The 16,550-nt window shown below is 44.9% G+C and overlaps 1 protein-coding gene across 1 annotated transcript; it reads left to right on the top strand.

Moving 5' to 3' along the window:
- Nucleotides 1–1,673: 1,673 nt before the first annotated feature.
- On the top strand, nt 1,674–15,448 carry LOC143420905 (uncharacterized). Its single transcript, XM_076889551.1, has 7 exons — nt 1,674–2,019; nt 13,104–13,478; nt 13,566–13,829; nt 14,109–14,199; nt 14,808–14,862; nt 15,039–15,166; nt 15,391–15,448. The coding sequence occupies exons 1-7, from the start codon at nt 1,968–1,970 to the stop codon at nt 15,446–15,448; spliced, it is 1,023 nt and encodes a 340-aa protein (XP_076745666.1). The 5' UTR covers nt 1,674–1,967.
- The last annotated feature ends 1,102 nt before the right edge of the window (nt 15,449–16,550 follow it).

Raw genomic sequence — 16,550 nt, 5'->3', positions numbered from 1 at the left:
GGTCTGCAAAACATGTCTGACTGAACCCTCTGGAGACCCTCTGTACTCTACTCTGTACTCTGTACTCTACTCTGTACTCTGTACTGTATTCTGTACTCTATTCTGTACTCTACTCTGTACTCTACTCTGTACTCTATACTGTACTCTACTCTGTACTCTGTACTCTGTACACTGTATTCTGCACTGTACTCTGCACTCTTGTTCACATTCTCGCTCAGAGGGAGAAGGATAAATACTGAAAAGCTTCCCTGAGCAGCACTTTTGTTCTTGTTGCATCATTTCGTAAATATGGAATTTTTTAGCAGGAAACATCCGTGCTGATGAAACTGCACCAGCAGGATGCAGCTCAGAAAAAACGGTTTCTTTTTTTAATTTCTCACCTTGAGGACGTGGGCTGATTCGAGCGTGAAAGGCTGTTTTCAGAGGAAGTACCAAAAAAAGAAACGTTTCTGGGCAATTTTGGAGAAGCAGGTCAGCGAGAAAGCAGTTCCTGTAAGATGACTTCACACAATCAAACCCACAAAATAAATAAGTGTATTCTTAGCATCGTTTAGATGTAACGATGAGGCACAACAATGATACAAATACAGGATATAAGAATTTAAGAATCTTGAGGCTTCTGGAGGAGTTTGTTGTCCTAATGATGAACAGGAAGAGCAAAAATGTGAATTTTGTGTTCACTAAAAATGAGCAAAATTCAGGATGCAGAACAACCCTGCAAAGAGTTAACTCCTGAAGAGCGTTCTGTGTTTTTATTTCTGTCTGCGGTCTTCAGCAACGCCCAACACGAAGGTGGCCAACGTGAAAGCAGCCGAGCTGTGGGGGACATCAGCATCTGGACATCATCTCCACCGTCCATGCCAAACAAACGACACAGGAGGACGGGGAGGATGGACAGATGTTTCAGCTGTGCAGATGGAAACTCCACATCTGTATACGTTAACATTTTGTGCTTGTGTGTGTGTGATCTATTCTGACTGAGTGTTGAGTGGATGTCCTCTGATGCATTCATTTGCAGTTTTAGTCCCTTTTATAACTTTGTCCTTTCTTCTGTGGAGGAAGCTGACGTTGCTGTGGTCCGCTCTTCAGTAGCCAGTCGAAGCTGAAGCCACTACTTAGTCACACTCACAGAAGCCGAAGTAAACGCAGCGACCACAGGAGAAGCTGCAGATCGAGCCGATCTGTTTGGCGCTTTGTTGAAGTTGCAGCTTTTTGTGACGTTAGTTTTAGCTGAACTACTGATAAACCTCAGAGAGCTGAACCACAGATGCATCTGATGTGGACCATATCCATAACAAGGGGGATAGGTTCATAAATATAGCTTCATTTTTATGTTTCAGCCTCCATCCAGACTGAAATGCTGTTTCTCTGTCCTGAAAGTCATGTCTGGATTAACCCTCTGGGGTCCCACTGGGTTAAAACCCGTTCTTTGCCTCTTCCTGATCCCCTCTCCTCGTTATGCTGTCTGTCCTTTACTCTGCACTTGTGTCGGTCTGAAACCTTTTTAGATCTATATTTGCTCTGCAGAGCTAATGATTGTGAAAACTCTCTGTCCTCTGTTGCAATATCTCCTTGTGCTTCTGAAATAGAAAAGAGGAAGAAAAAACCTTGCAGAATTTTTCATTTTCAAAGCAGTGCTTCATTTATTTCCAGACTGACAACTCTCTTGTGTTTCTGTGATAAAAACAAACTTCATCTTGTTGAGAATCTTTCAGTCTGTTTGCAATAAACTGATTTTCTTTTCTCGTTTTTTCTTTTTCTTTGCACGAATGATTTCAGGCCTGATCGCATATAAAATGTGAAAGGAAGTAACTCCAAAAGGAGCGGGGCTGGTCAGACTACCAGAGCCAAGTCAGAGAGGAGAGTTCCTCAAAACAAAAACGAGACATCATCATTTCTCAGCTTCGCTCTCTGCCCTCTCCTCTGATTACAGACGAAACCCGGAGAAGCTCAACAGAAACCCGAACATGTCAGTTTGTGGTGAGATGATTCTGTGGAGCTTCGTGTTCCTGCTGGCAGGTAAAACTGAAAAGATGTTTTTATTCTTGTTAATGACGGATCTGTGAAGTTGTGCTTTCGCTCACTCACTGCTGCTCTGCCTGCAAACTGTTTCCAAATCTACAAACGTATTAAATCTGAGAAATGATTCGAATCACGTAGACTTAATAACGATGTGAAACAAGCTGATATTATCACACGGAGGGTTAACGATCGTTTCGAAGAGCTCAAAGCTGCTGGAGGGGAAAGGAGAAGGCTTTCTAAATGAGTTTTTATTCAAACTCGAGTATTTTATAACAGACGGATTATTTCTGTCTGTTAGTGACGGAAACTTTAAACCCACGTTTACTTTAACAGAGTACTTTTACTGCAGTATTATTGGAGCAGTCATATAAAAACTCGTCTGTTCTCATTACTTCTCTTTTCCTTCTTCCCTGTTGTGCTGTCAGTTGTGTAGATAAGCTCTGTAAATAAAAGCTTGTTGCTGTTGGTGCTCTGAAAGCTGGTGCAGCTCTTACACAGGTGAGCTGGGCCTGTTTAATGCCACTTTGCTGCCCGGTGCTTCACCTGTGTTTTCCGGACGACTGATAAATCACCGTTGATCAATAGTCATGCATATCAATGAGCATGAAACTGACCTCTCGGCCCATAGTTTGGTGCCAGTGTCAGTCATTATGTGTAAGGTTGGAAACCTGCAGTCAGCTGAGACTGAAGAAGTCACTTGGATGATGATGATGAAACGTTTCTCCCGCTGAAAACGTCCAGATGAACAGAATCCATGTTTTGGGATTTCCTTGCCTGGAATATTGAGCATGCATCAAGACCAGAGATGGGCAGTAACGCGTTACCTCGTTAAGTAAAGTTACAGGTAACGAGTAAAGTAAGGGATTACTATTGCAAAAACGGTAATTAGATTACCGTTACTTTCCCGTAGGAACGCTGCGTTACTGCGTTACTAAAACTGTGATTTTTTGCGAGAGTGTCTCATGACAGTGACGTAAGCGAGTGCGACGTTCGTGACAACAGCTGTGTGCAGATCAACAGTGGATCACATATCGAGTGCAGAGAGAGTATGAGCGTGCAGCGTTTAAAGCGTGGAAGCACTGACCTTACTTTGAGTTTGATTCCATAAAAAGTGACTAAAACATTAGTGTCCGCTGTGCGTGGGAAGAAAACTTCTTTTTACAGCGAAAAAACCCCTAAACTTCCAACAAGCACCGAGTAGCTACGACGTGATGGGAAACTCACAGAGAAACTCGCGGATTCTTCCACTGACCGCGGCACACCTGCACCAGGGTAACCCTCCGCCTACCCCACTCCTGCTTTACAGGTGAAAATAGAGCAACAGGACCGCTGAGTCTGTGACTTTATTTATTTTCTGCTGTGTTTTACTTGCATCTATTTGAAAGACTGAGTGTAAACACACAAAATATTTTATTTTATGAGCTGGAATGTGCAGAAAATAGGTTTAAATGTTAAACTAATTTCTTCCAGTCAGAGAATGTTGCAGATAATTTCATTTTTGCTTGATGCATAAAGTTAAAAGATTAAAACTAATAAAACAAGTTTTAAAAAGAGACGTTTCCATCTGATTACATTTTGTATGATGGATTATGCAGAAAAAGTAGAATTGGGCTGAAAGATCTATCGCTTTATCACTGTCACGGCTGGCGGAGGGAGCTGTGTGGTGTGGAGGAAAAGGAGGACCCAAGATGCAGCAAACTGATGATACGAGTGACGTTTATTCACAGAGGTGGTGGTGGCAAAAACAATCAACGCAGCATGAGCAATTACAAACCTAAACTGGGAGAAACTAAAGACAAACCTGAGACCATACAAAAGGGGTGCGGGGCAGAGCGACGCAGCGACAGGAACGAAACACCATAGAACGCAGAGGAATGCAGATTAAAGCAGAGACACACAGACGAATGCAGACAAGCCGACGAGGAGCACAGGCAGACACCAACTATAAATACACACACCAGGTAATGAGGAAATGGCACACAGGAGGGGACACAGCTGGAACTAATGGGCATAATGAGACACAGACCTACAAAGTAAAACAGGAAACACCCAGACTGTTTTACAGCACAACACGGGGACATGAACAGATCACCAAGGACAGACACAGGTAGGGCTGACAATACACCAAACTACAGGTTCAACTAGTGATGGGCAGATGAAGCTTCATGAAGCACTGAAGCTTTTCATCCAATTGGTTCACCCCAACGCGAAGCTTCTTGAAGCTTCATTTGCTCTAGCAGGACACCTACTGGACGTAAAAATAATAGCTGGCATGAATTTGAAGAGTGTGGCATTTTGCACACAGCCTGTAAATGTCAACAACAAAAGGAGTGTGTAAAACATGTATATTGTAGTGATGGCAGTATACTGTGTATATTTATAGTGGCAGTATGGGAAATGATTATTTGGAAATGCTTGAAATGGAAATGATCATTTACTGTGAGGTGAGGTGTGGTTGGGGTGTGGACAGTAGTTGTGCTTTTGTAACGTTGAGGTATGGACAGCTACACACTGAGGCTTTGAGCCTCAGTCCTGCCTGTTCACATTTTATTCTGTAAAACCTAAATTTTCACTGCTTTTACGTCCTTTTTAGTGGGGAGAACATAGCTGGGATTTAATGATTTAACAAATCTTTTGAATCCTTTGTCCTCCACAATGCTAAATGGCTGGGAGTCCTCAATCACCATGGTAACCAGGTCTTCATCTATTTGAGATTGTTCTCCTGAGGAAAGACAATAAAGACAAAGCACAGATATAAATATCACGCACGTAACTTATAACAGCTGTATAATATTGTTATATCATTTAGTAACATTACAGCATGAAAGGCAGCAGGCCCAGACAAGGTGTGTCCTAGGATGCTAAAGGCGTGTGCTGCTGAACTTGGGGAGCCGCTACAACGAGTCTTCAACCTCAGTCTGCGACTGGGGAGAGTGCCCGCCCTATGGAAGACATCCTGCATCGTCCCGGTCCCCAAAAAGAACCGGCCCAATGAGCTGAATGACTTCCGACCGGTGGCACTGACGTCACATCTTATGAAGACTCTAGAGCAGCTCTTCCTCAACTTCCTCCGACCACAGGTACAACATGCCCAGGACCCACTACAGTTTGCATACAAGGCGGGTGTCGGAGTGGAGGATGCCATCCTGTACCTCCTACACAGAGCCCACTCACACCTGGATGGGGGAAAAGGCACAGTCAGGATCCTGTTTCTTGACTTTTCCAGTGCCTTTAATACCATCCGGCCCTGTATGCTTCAAGAAAAACTGAACAGGATGGAGGTGGACCCCTGCCTGGTGGCTTGGATCTCCGACTACCTCACCGACAGACCACAGTACGTCAGGCTGAAGGACATCACGTCTGACACAGTGGTCAGCAGCACAGGAGCACCACAGGGAACTGTGCTGTCCCCTCTTCTCTTCACCCTGTACACCTCTGACTTCTGCTACAACTCTGAATTATGCCACATTCAGAAGTTTGCAGACGACACGGCCATCATGGGGTGTATCTGGGATGATCAGGAAGAGGAGTACAGAAGTCTGGTGAGGAACTTTGTCGCATGGAGTCACACAAACCACCTGCAACTCAACACCTCAAAGACTAAGGAACTGGTTGTGGACTTCGGGAGGTCCAGAGAAGGTCCACTGCCAGTTCAGATAGAGGGGGAGGAGGTGGAGGTGGTCAACAAGTACAAGTACCTCGGGCTGTGGGTGGACAATAAACTGGACTGGTCATGCAACACAGAGCACCTGTATAAAAAAGCCCAAAGCCGACTGTACTTCCTCAGGAGGCTGAGGTCTTTTAACATCTGCAGGAAGCTCCTGAGGATGTTTTACCAGTCGGTGGTTGCTGGAGTACTTTTCTATGCTGTGGTGTGCTGGGGGAGCAGCACAGCAAAGAAGGACTCATCCAGGCTGGAGAAACTGATCAGGAGGGCTAGCTCTGTGGTCGGCATGAAGCTGGACACTCTGGTGACAGTGGCAGAGAAAAGGACATTAAAGAAACTGATGGACATTATGGACAATGCTGGGCATCCTCTGCACACGGCCATTAACAATCAGAAGAGTCTGTTCAGTGACAGGTTGCTTCTCCCCAAGACAAGAACTAACAGACTTAAAAACTCCTTTGTCCCACACGCCATCAGACTGTTTAACTCCTCTCTGGAGGGGAGAGGGAGGGGAAACAGGAGGACAAAGGAGGGGGGAACAACTAAGCTGTAGTGCCTCTTCACCTCACTGTACAATACCTTTGTGCAATACTTTTGTAAATAGTCAACAGTGCAATAGACTCAATACTTGAAATGTGCAATTCACTTGTATTTTTATTCCTATTTATTCTATTTATCCCCTTCGTATATTTTATTTATATTTGTCTCTGTATATATATATATATATATATATATATATATATATAGCTGGATAGCGTAGTGGTTAGACTACACGCCTTTGGAACAGAGGATCGCAAGTTCGATTCCTGCCTGGGGCGTCTGTATCCAGTAAGGGTCCTAAGGCTAGACCCCCTATGCTAAGCAAGCCTACCGCAGACATGAGCGAGACAGATAAATATGAAGGCATGCCGGCTCGGACGTCGCCCGGATCAACAAGGTCCGCGTCAGGTGTTGAGGAACCAGGGCACCCTGACGAAAAGTGGGCTACTGGAACAAGAAGGCATCGGTGGGCAAGAGACGAAAACAGGGCGTTGTTGGAATGCTACTATGCAAGTAACCCCGGCGGAAGGGGCTACATGAATAGGATGAGGGACCTATGGATTCTTCGATACCCAACATCCACAATGACGGCGAAACAACTAGTAGCTCAGTGTTCCAACATTCGAAAGAAGGGACTGCTCTCACAGCTAGAGATTGACGAGGTACAACACAAATGCTACGGCAAGGAGGAGTCAGGACGCCAGGTCAGGGGGGAGATATCATCACCCGAGATTGGGTACATAGCCCCAAGTGCGATAGGAGAAGGATCGTTGAGTGCGAGAGATGCTTGGCTACAAGTTGAACAGCGACAAGGGGCAGTACCCTCCATGGAGAAGGAGGCTAGAGGGCAAGATCAAAGTAGCACGGAGGGAGGTTAGCCAACTAACGGAGTTGCAGAAAGGTGCGACAAATAAGGTGCCTAAGAAATACAGCAAGCTGTCCATACCTGAGGCCTTGGAAACTGCCAAGCAAAGACTCACAGCCTTGGCCAGCCGCTTGAGGAGGTACACCAGAGAGATAGAAGGCAGGAGAATAAACCAGCTGTTCTCCACAGAACCAGCAAAGGTGTACTCTCAGTGGCAAGGGAACAATAATAATAAGAGAACAGCACCACCAAGGCTGGAGACGGAGCAATACTGGAAGAGCATATGGGAGAAGGATGCAACCCATAACGGCAATGCTCAGTGGCTAGAGGATCTGAGGGCAGACCACAGCGACCTCCCTGAACAGGGTCCAGTAACCATCACAGTGGCAGATATCCAAGAAAGGGTCTCCAGTATGAAGAGTTGGACAGCACCAGGGCCCGACATGGTTCACGCCTACTGGCTGAAGAAGCTGACTGCACTCCACGAGCGTCTGGCAGCACAAATGAACCAGCTGCTAGTTAACGAGAGACACCCGGAATGGCTAACTGAAGGCCGGACGGTCCTGATCCCCAAGGACCCCAAGAAGGGACCGGTCCCCTCCAACTACCGACCAATAACCTGCCTCAGTACTACATGGAAGCTCCTGTCAGGCATCATATCGGCTAAGATGAACAGGCACATGGGTCAATACATGAGCGGGACACAGAAGGGAATTGGCAAGAATACCAGAGGCGCAAAACACCAGCTACTGGTAGACAGAACAATCAGCCGAGACTGCAAGACCAGACTGACCAACCTGTGCACTGCCTGGATTGATTACAAGAAGGCCTATGACTCAATGCCCCACAGCTGGATACTGGAATGCCTAGAATTGTACAAGATCAATGGGACCCTAAGAGCCTTCATCAGGAACTCAATGGGGATGTGGCGTACAACACTAGAGGCCAACTCCAAGCCCATAGCACAAGTCACCATCAAGTGCGGGATCTACCAAGGAGATGCTCTGTCCCCACTGCTGTTCTGCATAGGCCTGAACCCCCTCAGTGAGATCATTAACAAGACTGGCTACGGATACCGACTACGGAACGGAGCAGTTGTCAGCCACCTCCTGTACATGGATGACATCAAGCTGTATGCCAAGAGTGAACGAGACATCGATTCACTGATCCACACTACCAGGCTATACAGCAATGACATTGGAATGTCGTTCGGACTGGAGAAGTGTAGTCGGATGGTAACAAAGAGAGGGAAGGTAGTCAGAACTGAGGGGATTGAACTACCAGAAGGCAACATTGCAGACATAGAGGACAGTTACAAGTACTTGGGGATCCCACAGGCGAATGGGAACCATGAAGAGGCCGCTAGAAAAGCTGCAACCACCAAGTACCTGCAGAGGGTCAGGCAAGTCCTGAGGAGTCAGCTGAATGGTAAGAACAAGATCCTGCTGGGGTAATAGGCTGGCCAAAGGAGGAGATAGAAGCCACTGACATAAAGACAAGAAAGCTCCTTACCATGCATGGAGGGTTTCACCCCAAATCCAGCACCCTGAGGCTGTACGCTAAGCGGAAGGAAGGGGGCCGGGGACTGGTGAGTGTCAGCACCACAGTCCAGGATGAGACAACGAACATCCAAGAATACATTGGGAAGATGGCCCCAACTGACCGAGTGCTCAGTGAATACCTCAGGCAGCAGAAACCCAAGAAAGAGGAGGGAGACGAGGAACCATCATGGAAGGACAGGCCCCTGCACGGTATGTACCACCGGCAGATAGAGGAGGTGGCTGATATCCAGAAATCCTACCAGTGGCTGGACAAAGCTGGACTGAAAGACAGCACAGAGGCACTAATCATGGCAGCACAAGAACAAGCTCTGAGCACAAGATCCATAGAGTCTGGGGTCTATCACACCAGGCAAGACCCCAGGTGCAGGCTGTGTAAAGATGCCCCAGAGACAATCCAGCACATAACAGCAGGGTGCAAGATGCTAGCAGGCAAGGCATACATGGAACGCCATAACCAAGTGGCCGGCATAGTGTACAGGAACATCTGTGCCGAGTATAACCTGGAAGTCCCGAGGTCAAAATGGGAGATGCCCCCAAGGGTGGTGGAGAATGACCGAGCTAAGATCCTGTGGGACTTCCAGATACAGACGGACAAAATGGTGGTGGCTAACCAACCGGACATAGTGGTGGTAGACAAACAGAAGAAGACGGCCGTAGTGATCGATGTAGCGGTTCCGAATGACAGCAATATCAGGAAGAAGGAACACGAGAAGCTGGAGAAATACCAAGGGCTCAGAGAAGAGCTCGAGAGGATGTGGAGGGTGAAGGTAACGGTGGTCCCCGTGGTAATCGGAGCACTAGGTGCGGTGACTCCCAAGCTAGGCGAGTGGCTCCAGCAGATCCCGGGAACAACATCGGAGATCTCTGTCCAGAAGAGCGCAGTCCTGGGAGCAGCTAAGATACTGCAGGACCCTCAAGCTCCCAGGCCTCTGGTAGAGGACCCGAGCTTGAAGGATAAACCGCCCGCAGGGGCGTGCTGGGTGTTTATATATATATATATATATATATATATATATATATATATATAACAATTCTGTAACTGTAACTTCGGTCGTTGCTGTGCTTTTTGGAAGTCGAATTTCCCAGAGGAACCCACCCGAGGGATTAATAAAGTTCTATCTTATCTTATTATCATTGCATTTGATGGCTCACCTGGTCTTGCTCCACAATCGGTGTTCCTCTTATTCTCATGCAAAGCTCTGTAGTGCCTAAGCATGGATGAGGTGTTGTTGTTATATCCCAGCTCCCTGGCACATAGCAAACACTTCACCTTGTACAAAAGTAAAGCCGCTCAACATAAGTTGTATTGCACCATCAGTATCATTAAAATACATCTTCTGTAGAAATTTACATACCTTGTTGGGAGGAATAGAATCAAAATGTTCCCACACAGGGGAGGACATCCTCCTCTTCTTAGCTGGCTCCATTCTCTCCTGACTTTCTCTCCTCACTCTCATAAACCTCCAAACGGTCTCCAAACTCTCACTAACCGCAACTCTCCATCAAACACCCACATTTTGAATGAAGTCTGAGGGGTTTATATCGCTGTCATATCTCGCGGCAAAGTTCGAACCACTTCATGAACCAGTCACGTGGTACAGCCGGGCAGCGAGGCTTCGGACGTCATCATTTTCAGCTCCTCCCATAAATGAAGCAAGCCTCGATACGCGCATCGCGGAAACGCCCCCTCCATTACTCGACACACGCTCCGAAGCCTCGATACAGAACGTCACATCAACCCTAAACTAATACAAATCAGAATAAACACAAAACGCTGGGTCAACGACCCAGGACCATGACAATCACCTCTTCAGGTTGTAAATCGTGTTTTTAAAAAGTAACTAAGTGATTAATTACTTTTGAAAATAAGCAATCAGTAAAGTAACGGGATTACTTTTTTGGGGAAGTAATCAGTAATTAGTTACTGATTACTTTTTTCAAGTAACTTGACCAACACTGATCAAGACTTTCCAGGATTTATTTGGAATAGCAGGGAGCACGGTCATAAAGAAACACAGAAAACACTGATTGTGATTTTCAGCTGATGTGCATCCCCACGCCCTCGTGCTGATGTGTTACATGAAGAGTTTAAATACAGGTGTGCACTGAAGTTTTATGAAACTGGGCATGAATCCTGGGCTGTTAATGGTTCCTTTGACACGTCCCCAGGCTGAAGGATTTTGCAGCAAACATGTTTAATAACTTCCAAAAACACAAACTGTGCACAGAAGTTGACCATAAGAGTGACCGCCATGTTGAAAGCTGGTAACCAGCCCCACAGCTAACTCGGCAGGTCGGTAAGTCGGGACCATCTCGGTTAAATAAACTTCTGCTTTCCTCCGCGTCGGGCTCAGTCCTGAGCTGCTTTAGCAAAGACTCTGCAGACTTCCTGTTTTTCTTACTTGCATCACTTCTTCTGCTGAATATACAGTAATATTACAGAGTAAGAGCACAGTTTTACTAGTACTGCTGTTGTGGAGATCCAGAAATTCTTTTATTGCTGCCATATAATCTGCATCATTGTAACTGCATTAATAACATTCTTTACAGCATTATTTCATCTAATAATATTTCTCACAGTATTGATACTGCATTACAGCTGTTTATTGAAGATGTCCATTTGAGGATCCTTCCATTATGTTAACTTTTATTACAGGTACGGTTAGAAGTATTTTATACACATTGCCTATCTGTGCTTATTTTGAGTTGATGTTCGGTTCATTGAGGGTCTTAAGCTTCACTGGCGTGACTGTCCAGGTGATCCATGCTGAGGGAAACTAGAACATAGAAGGATAACTGCAATGCATGCTTACAGTACATATAATATATATAATCTAGGAATGTGTCCGGCCTGAGGCCTCAACTCATTTGGTGTCTTAATATATTTTATTCTACTTGGTAACAGATGATCAGAGTCAATAATTAGCCTCAGAGACCCTGAGGGCTTGAAGTTTATTACCTTGTATGGAAGGTGTTATAGAAAAGAGAAGTTCTATGTCTGTTATAGCTATTAAAGATGTACGATTAACTGTGACTAATGTCTGGAACCTATTTTAATCTGTCATTGACGCCATGGGGGGGCGTGTACCCCACTGCTTTATAAGTGTCCACAACATGTATGTTGGTCAGAAGACATATGTTGATGTTTTCTCCGGGCTGTTAATAAACTCATCGTTTGATTGCACTTTTCTGGGGCTTCCATGGTTTGTGACACTGCTCTACATGGATTGATTTCGCGACACTGTCTTAAAATAACTTTTTTAATGATGTATAACCAGTGCTGATGCAGCACTACTGATGAATTTGACATTTTCCTGAAAGACTTTTTTGAATTAGTATATGAGTATTAAATAAAACATGTTTCTGCACTAAGGTGGTGTTAGTACAGTTCAATACACACGGTCTGAATGAACTGGTATTAAGAATTAAACAAATTGGACTCATGCTGCTTGTTTCCAGCTCGAAACTTTATCTTTAGACTCAACTATTCACTTATCTCATGTTGCCCTTTGCTGCAGCCACTCTGTCCATCCATGAAACAAGCTGGTTTAGCTTCTCCTTAGTCTGTGCTCTGGATGCACTGACAGACTGAGAAATCCTTCAGCATGGTGTACTGAGGTTAGCAGCAGCAGCATTATAGGCAGAGAGACAGAGGAGACAAGCAGGCGGAGACAAGAAAGATGAAGGAAGCCTTAAAAAGTCCAGACAGACACTTTAAAATGTGATTTAAGGAGTAAAAGTCTTTTTTAAAAAACAAACAAAAGAACTTAAAATATTTGCTGTGTTAAACTGTCGCCATCTTTGCTGTTGCAGAACGCTCTCACTCATTATTTTACTTTTACTTTGAATGTCGTATTTCTTTCTGAGGATGAGGGTGCAGCGTGGGCGGATGCTCTGCCGGTTTCCAAACATAGACCGCTGTTTGTTGGTTCAGGTTTGGTTTTCCTCAGGGAAACATTGTGGTGTGGTTTAAAACAGGATGAGGTTAGAGGAGCTTCCTGCTCATCATAAACAGCCAGATGAGGTTATCCAGCTGTGATCCTGCTATATTCTCAGCATATATTCCCCATCCTTGTTGCTGCTCTGTCTGTAGGGAATAAACATAATCCTTCAGTGTCCAGAGTTTTTGTAATTTAAAAAAAGAACTTAATCATCAACATAAGCAATAATGACCTATAGAAAGTTTGCAGCCGTTTGTTTATAGCAGGTCACTCTGTGTTTCAGAGTCTGCAGGGCTGCAGTGAACTGCTGCACGTAGCATCATATCACAGCATGAGTGACTGTTTGAAGGTTGAACTGCAGGGTCAGTGTGTAAAAACTGAATTTTGATGCAAACCAATCATAAAAAAGTTGTGTTGATAGTTTGTGTGCAACCATAACAACTACCCAGAATACCCTGCCATGATTCTTTGTTTAATCTGACCAGCTTTGTATATTTCACATACAGGTGCTGTGGCTCAAACTGTGGTCTATCCTTTCACGTCTACCTGTGCTGTCAGAGGGTCCACTGTCACCCTCCCCTGCACCTTCACACCTCTGAAGTCTTTCAGTGATGGTTGGAGAGAAGTTCCTCTAAAGATCGTCAGAGTCCGCTGGTGTAAGAACCATGTACTCTGTCAGGGCAGCACTCCATCTGTGTATGACAGTAACCCAGCAAACATCGATCCTCGTTATCAATATCTGGGAGACAAGAAGACAAACTGCACTTTACAGATCAGAGATGTTCAGCAGAGAGACAACGCAAGCTTTCGCTTCAGGATGGAAGCTGATCGTCCTGAAGGACATTTTACTAACCAGACAGGAGTGAATGTCACGGTTGTTGGTGAGAACAAAAAATCTTAATTCTGCAAATAATCATTCATCATTAAGAATTAATAAGTGTGAAGTAATATGAACACTTTGATTTTAGATTCGTCTAAAATGAGAATAATCAGCTCCAGTGATGATAAAAAGTTGAGCAGAGGTGAAAACGTCACACTGCTCTGTGCTTCAGTCTGCACTTTCCACCAACTGGAGGTCACGTGGTTCAAAGATGGCCACGCCCTCTCAGACACTGGCCCCTCCCTCCGTCTCAGCCCTCTGACTGCAGAGGATTCTGGGAACTACACCTGTGCTCTGAAGAAGAGCATGAAGACTCTCTCTGAGCCGTACAGCCTGCAGGTGGAGGTTGGAGGTTTGTTCAGTTTTCTGAAACAATTTTGAAGACGTCATCAAACTGCAAACACACAATGATGCTCAGCCTGACACCAAATCATCTCCAGATCAACAGCAGAATAAAACTGGGACATTTGTATCTGGAAAAGCTCCTTCATGCACACGCTGTTTTTATACTCAGCTAATGAAAGAACCACATGTAAAACACGTGAAGAGCTTTGTTCACTTTCATGAATTTGTAAATCCCAAATCGCAGCACCCAGTGATGTCACTCATGATCTGTTGTTTGTTCTAACAGCTGATGGTGTCCTTCGTCTGGTACTTGGTGTGGTGTTTGGTCTCCTGCTGGCTGTGATCCTGCTCGTACTCTTCACCTTCATCATCAAAAGGTGCAGAAACAGAGTGTTTGAAGTATTTCATGTTTTTGTGGTTTTACTTTAGCAAAGAAGCAAATTATGTGAAGTTGGTGTGGATTTCAAACTTCATCCTCAGTAAACACGAAGCACACATTCACCTTAAATATATAAAGGTTTATTTTTTTAAATAATTAATAATAAAATAAAACGTGTTTGCTATATATTTATGTCAATCTGGAAAATATCATCTGATCAAATCCCTTTAAATAAATGAGAAAAATGCAGAAGCACAGCGTGATAACGTTTAGAAATTATTATGCTTCCTGATGTTAATATTTTCCTTTACATGAATGAAGACATTTCCACCACAGGCTCATGCAGGAAAGGTACAAACTGCAGCCCAAGAATGAAAGAGCTGATTAAGAGACACTTGGCAAACGTTCTGTTAAATACTTAATAATCTGAGTAGTTTTTCATATTAATAAGAGACAATACAACCAATACAATATCAGCTGATCAAGTCTGACGTCACAGCATGTTTCCTAACTCCTAACCTACTAATGTGTGTGATTTATAATCACATTGTGTCTGTTTTCTACAGTCCTGTTGTGTGATTCTCATAAATACTGATACTGTTGCAGGAAGCTGGCAGCAGCAGAGGATCAGAGGGCTGTGGGAGGTGATCCAGAGCAGAAGGTGAGTGGGTGATGGGAGGACTTTACTATGAATGAATCTTATAGGATGTGACATTCTGTATAGGTTATTATTTTAGCAAGCTCGAGTTCAAAACATGTGCATTGATTGAAAGTGTGCTGCTTTGATTCTGGACCTTCAGTCGTCTGATCTCTTTGTTTCCCTGCTGTGGTTCTCAGCATCCTGATAGCATCTACAGCAACATGGTGACGTCTGCACAAACTGCTCAGCAGCAGGAACCCGGCCGAGCCGCGGAGGACGTCAGCTATGCCTCCGTCCAGTTCAAACAGAAGAAACAGGAGGGCAGGTAGGACCCGGAAACGTTTAAACACTCACGTTTGTGTCGTCACACAAACAACAGACAGCTCAGATTTGTGGCTGTGACACTGAAGCCGCTGCGACAAACAGACAGCGATGAAAGATTAAACTTTATTTCGGCACAACGTATCACAATAACACCGCAGAAGTGTCTGTCTATGCTGCATGCATGAGCTGTCATCAGATCATTTTCTTTTGATCTTTGCTTCGTAGGCGCCTGCAGGCGGCCAGCGATGACGTTGTCTATTCCTCAGTGTCCAGTCGAGGATGAATCGCAGCTCTCTCACTCCCTCCATCCACCAATCAGCTGCAGGAAGCTGTGAGCTGTGGCAGTTTGTGTAAATCTGTTTGATGAAGCTGCGGCTCGACTCTGACTTTATACAGAACTATTAAAAAACTTCAGAGAGATGAGTCGAAGGTGTATCTGCAGCTCTGTGGTGCTGCATGTGTGCTGTAAGGTGGAGGAAGTCATGAATGCAGCTCAGTCCAAACTGGAACGCTGTCCATATCGGGAATAACTCACAATCGAATTATTTGTTTCTGGGCCATGATCTGCTCCACACTCTCTCTGTTATTCCACTTCATTATTTTCTCAGTCATCTGGAAGCTGGTTTGAAACTCGAGTCTGAGTGAAGGACCCAGCACACTTCTTCTTACAGCGCTCATTAAACCAGGACGAGGAAAAATGCAACAATGCAGACTTTGTACTCTTCAGAGTCTGAGCTGCTTTTCTCTGATCAGGTTGTTCTGAGAACAAAAGCTAAAACTTCACGTTGCTGAACCACAACCATCGTCGTGTCCTCCACATGCTGCCTGATCTGAGCCGAGCGATCTGCACACAATTCACTTTTATTTCACGTTGAGGGTCAGAAAGCTTCATTGGTCCCAGGCCTGTATCACTGCCACTCAATTCATTTGATCCTTCATTGTCTCTGTGACTGTCACTCATCTAAAACATTAACCATCACCTGGTTAGTGGTCACACGTCTGCAAAACCTCAATAAGAGGTGAGAAAATGAGCCGAACCTTCACTTAATCTGTGACCTCGTTAAATGTTTCCCAGTGAGTTGAAGGCTCATCTGCAGTTTGAAGCTTTGCTGAATGAAACATGAAGTTCATTTTCCAAGTGCTGATGATGGAGGAGAGTTTGCTTTGTGGGGTTCATTTCCATACTTCTTCTGCTTTACTCGAGCGCTTTAAGCACTTTACACAACACGCCTGATTCACCCTTTCATGAAAGCACTTTGTCTGCATTCACACACATTCAGCCGTCCACGCAGACGCCACATATGCAGAAAAGGAAATGAATAACCGGCTTGTCTTTACCCTGTCATGGCTGCCACAGCTGCACGAGTCCACTTTTTTATACCAGC

This window comes from Maylandia zebra, linkage group LG11 (assembly GCF_041146795.1).
Source record: "Maylandia zebra isolate NMK-2024a linkage group LG11, Mzebra_GT3a, whole genome shotgun sequence".
Lineage (NCBI taxonomy): Eukaryota > Metazoa > Chordata > Actinopteri > Cichliformes > Cichlidae > Maylandia > Maylandia zebra.
Note: the sequence above shows the minus strand (reverse complement) of the source record. Positions and strands in the feature narration are given on the sequence as shown.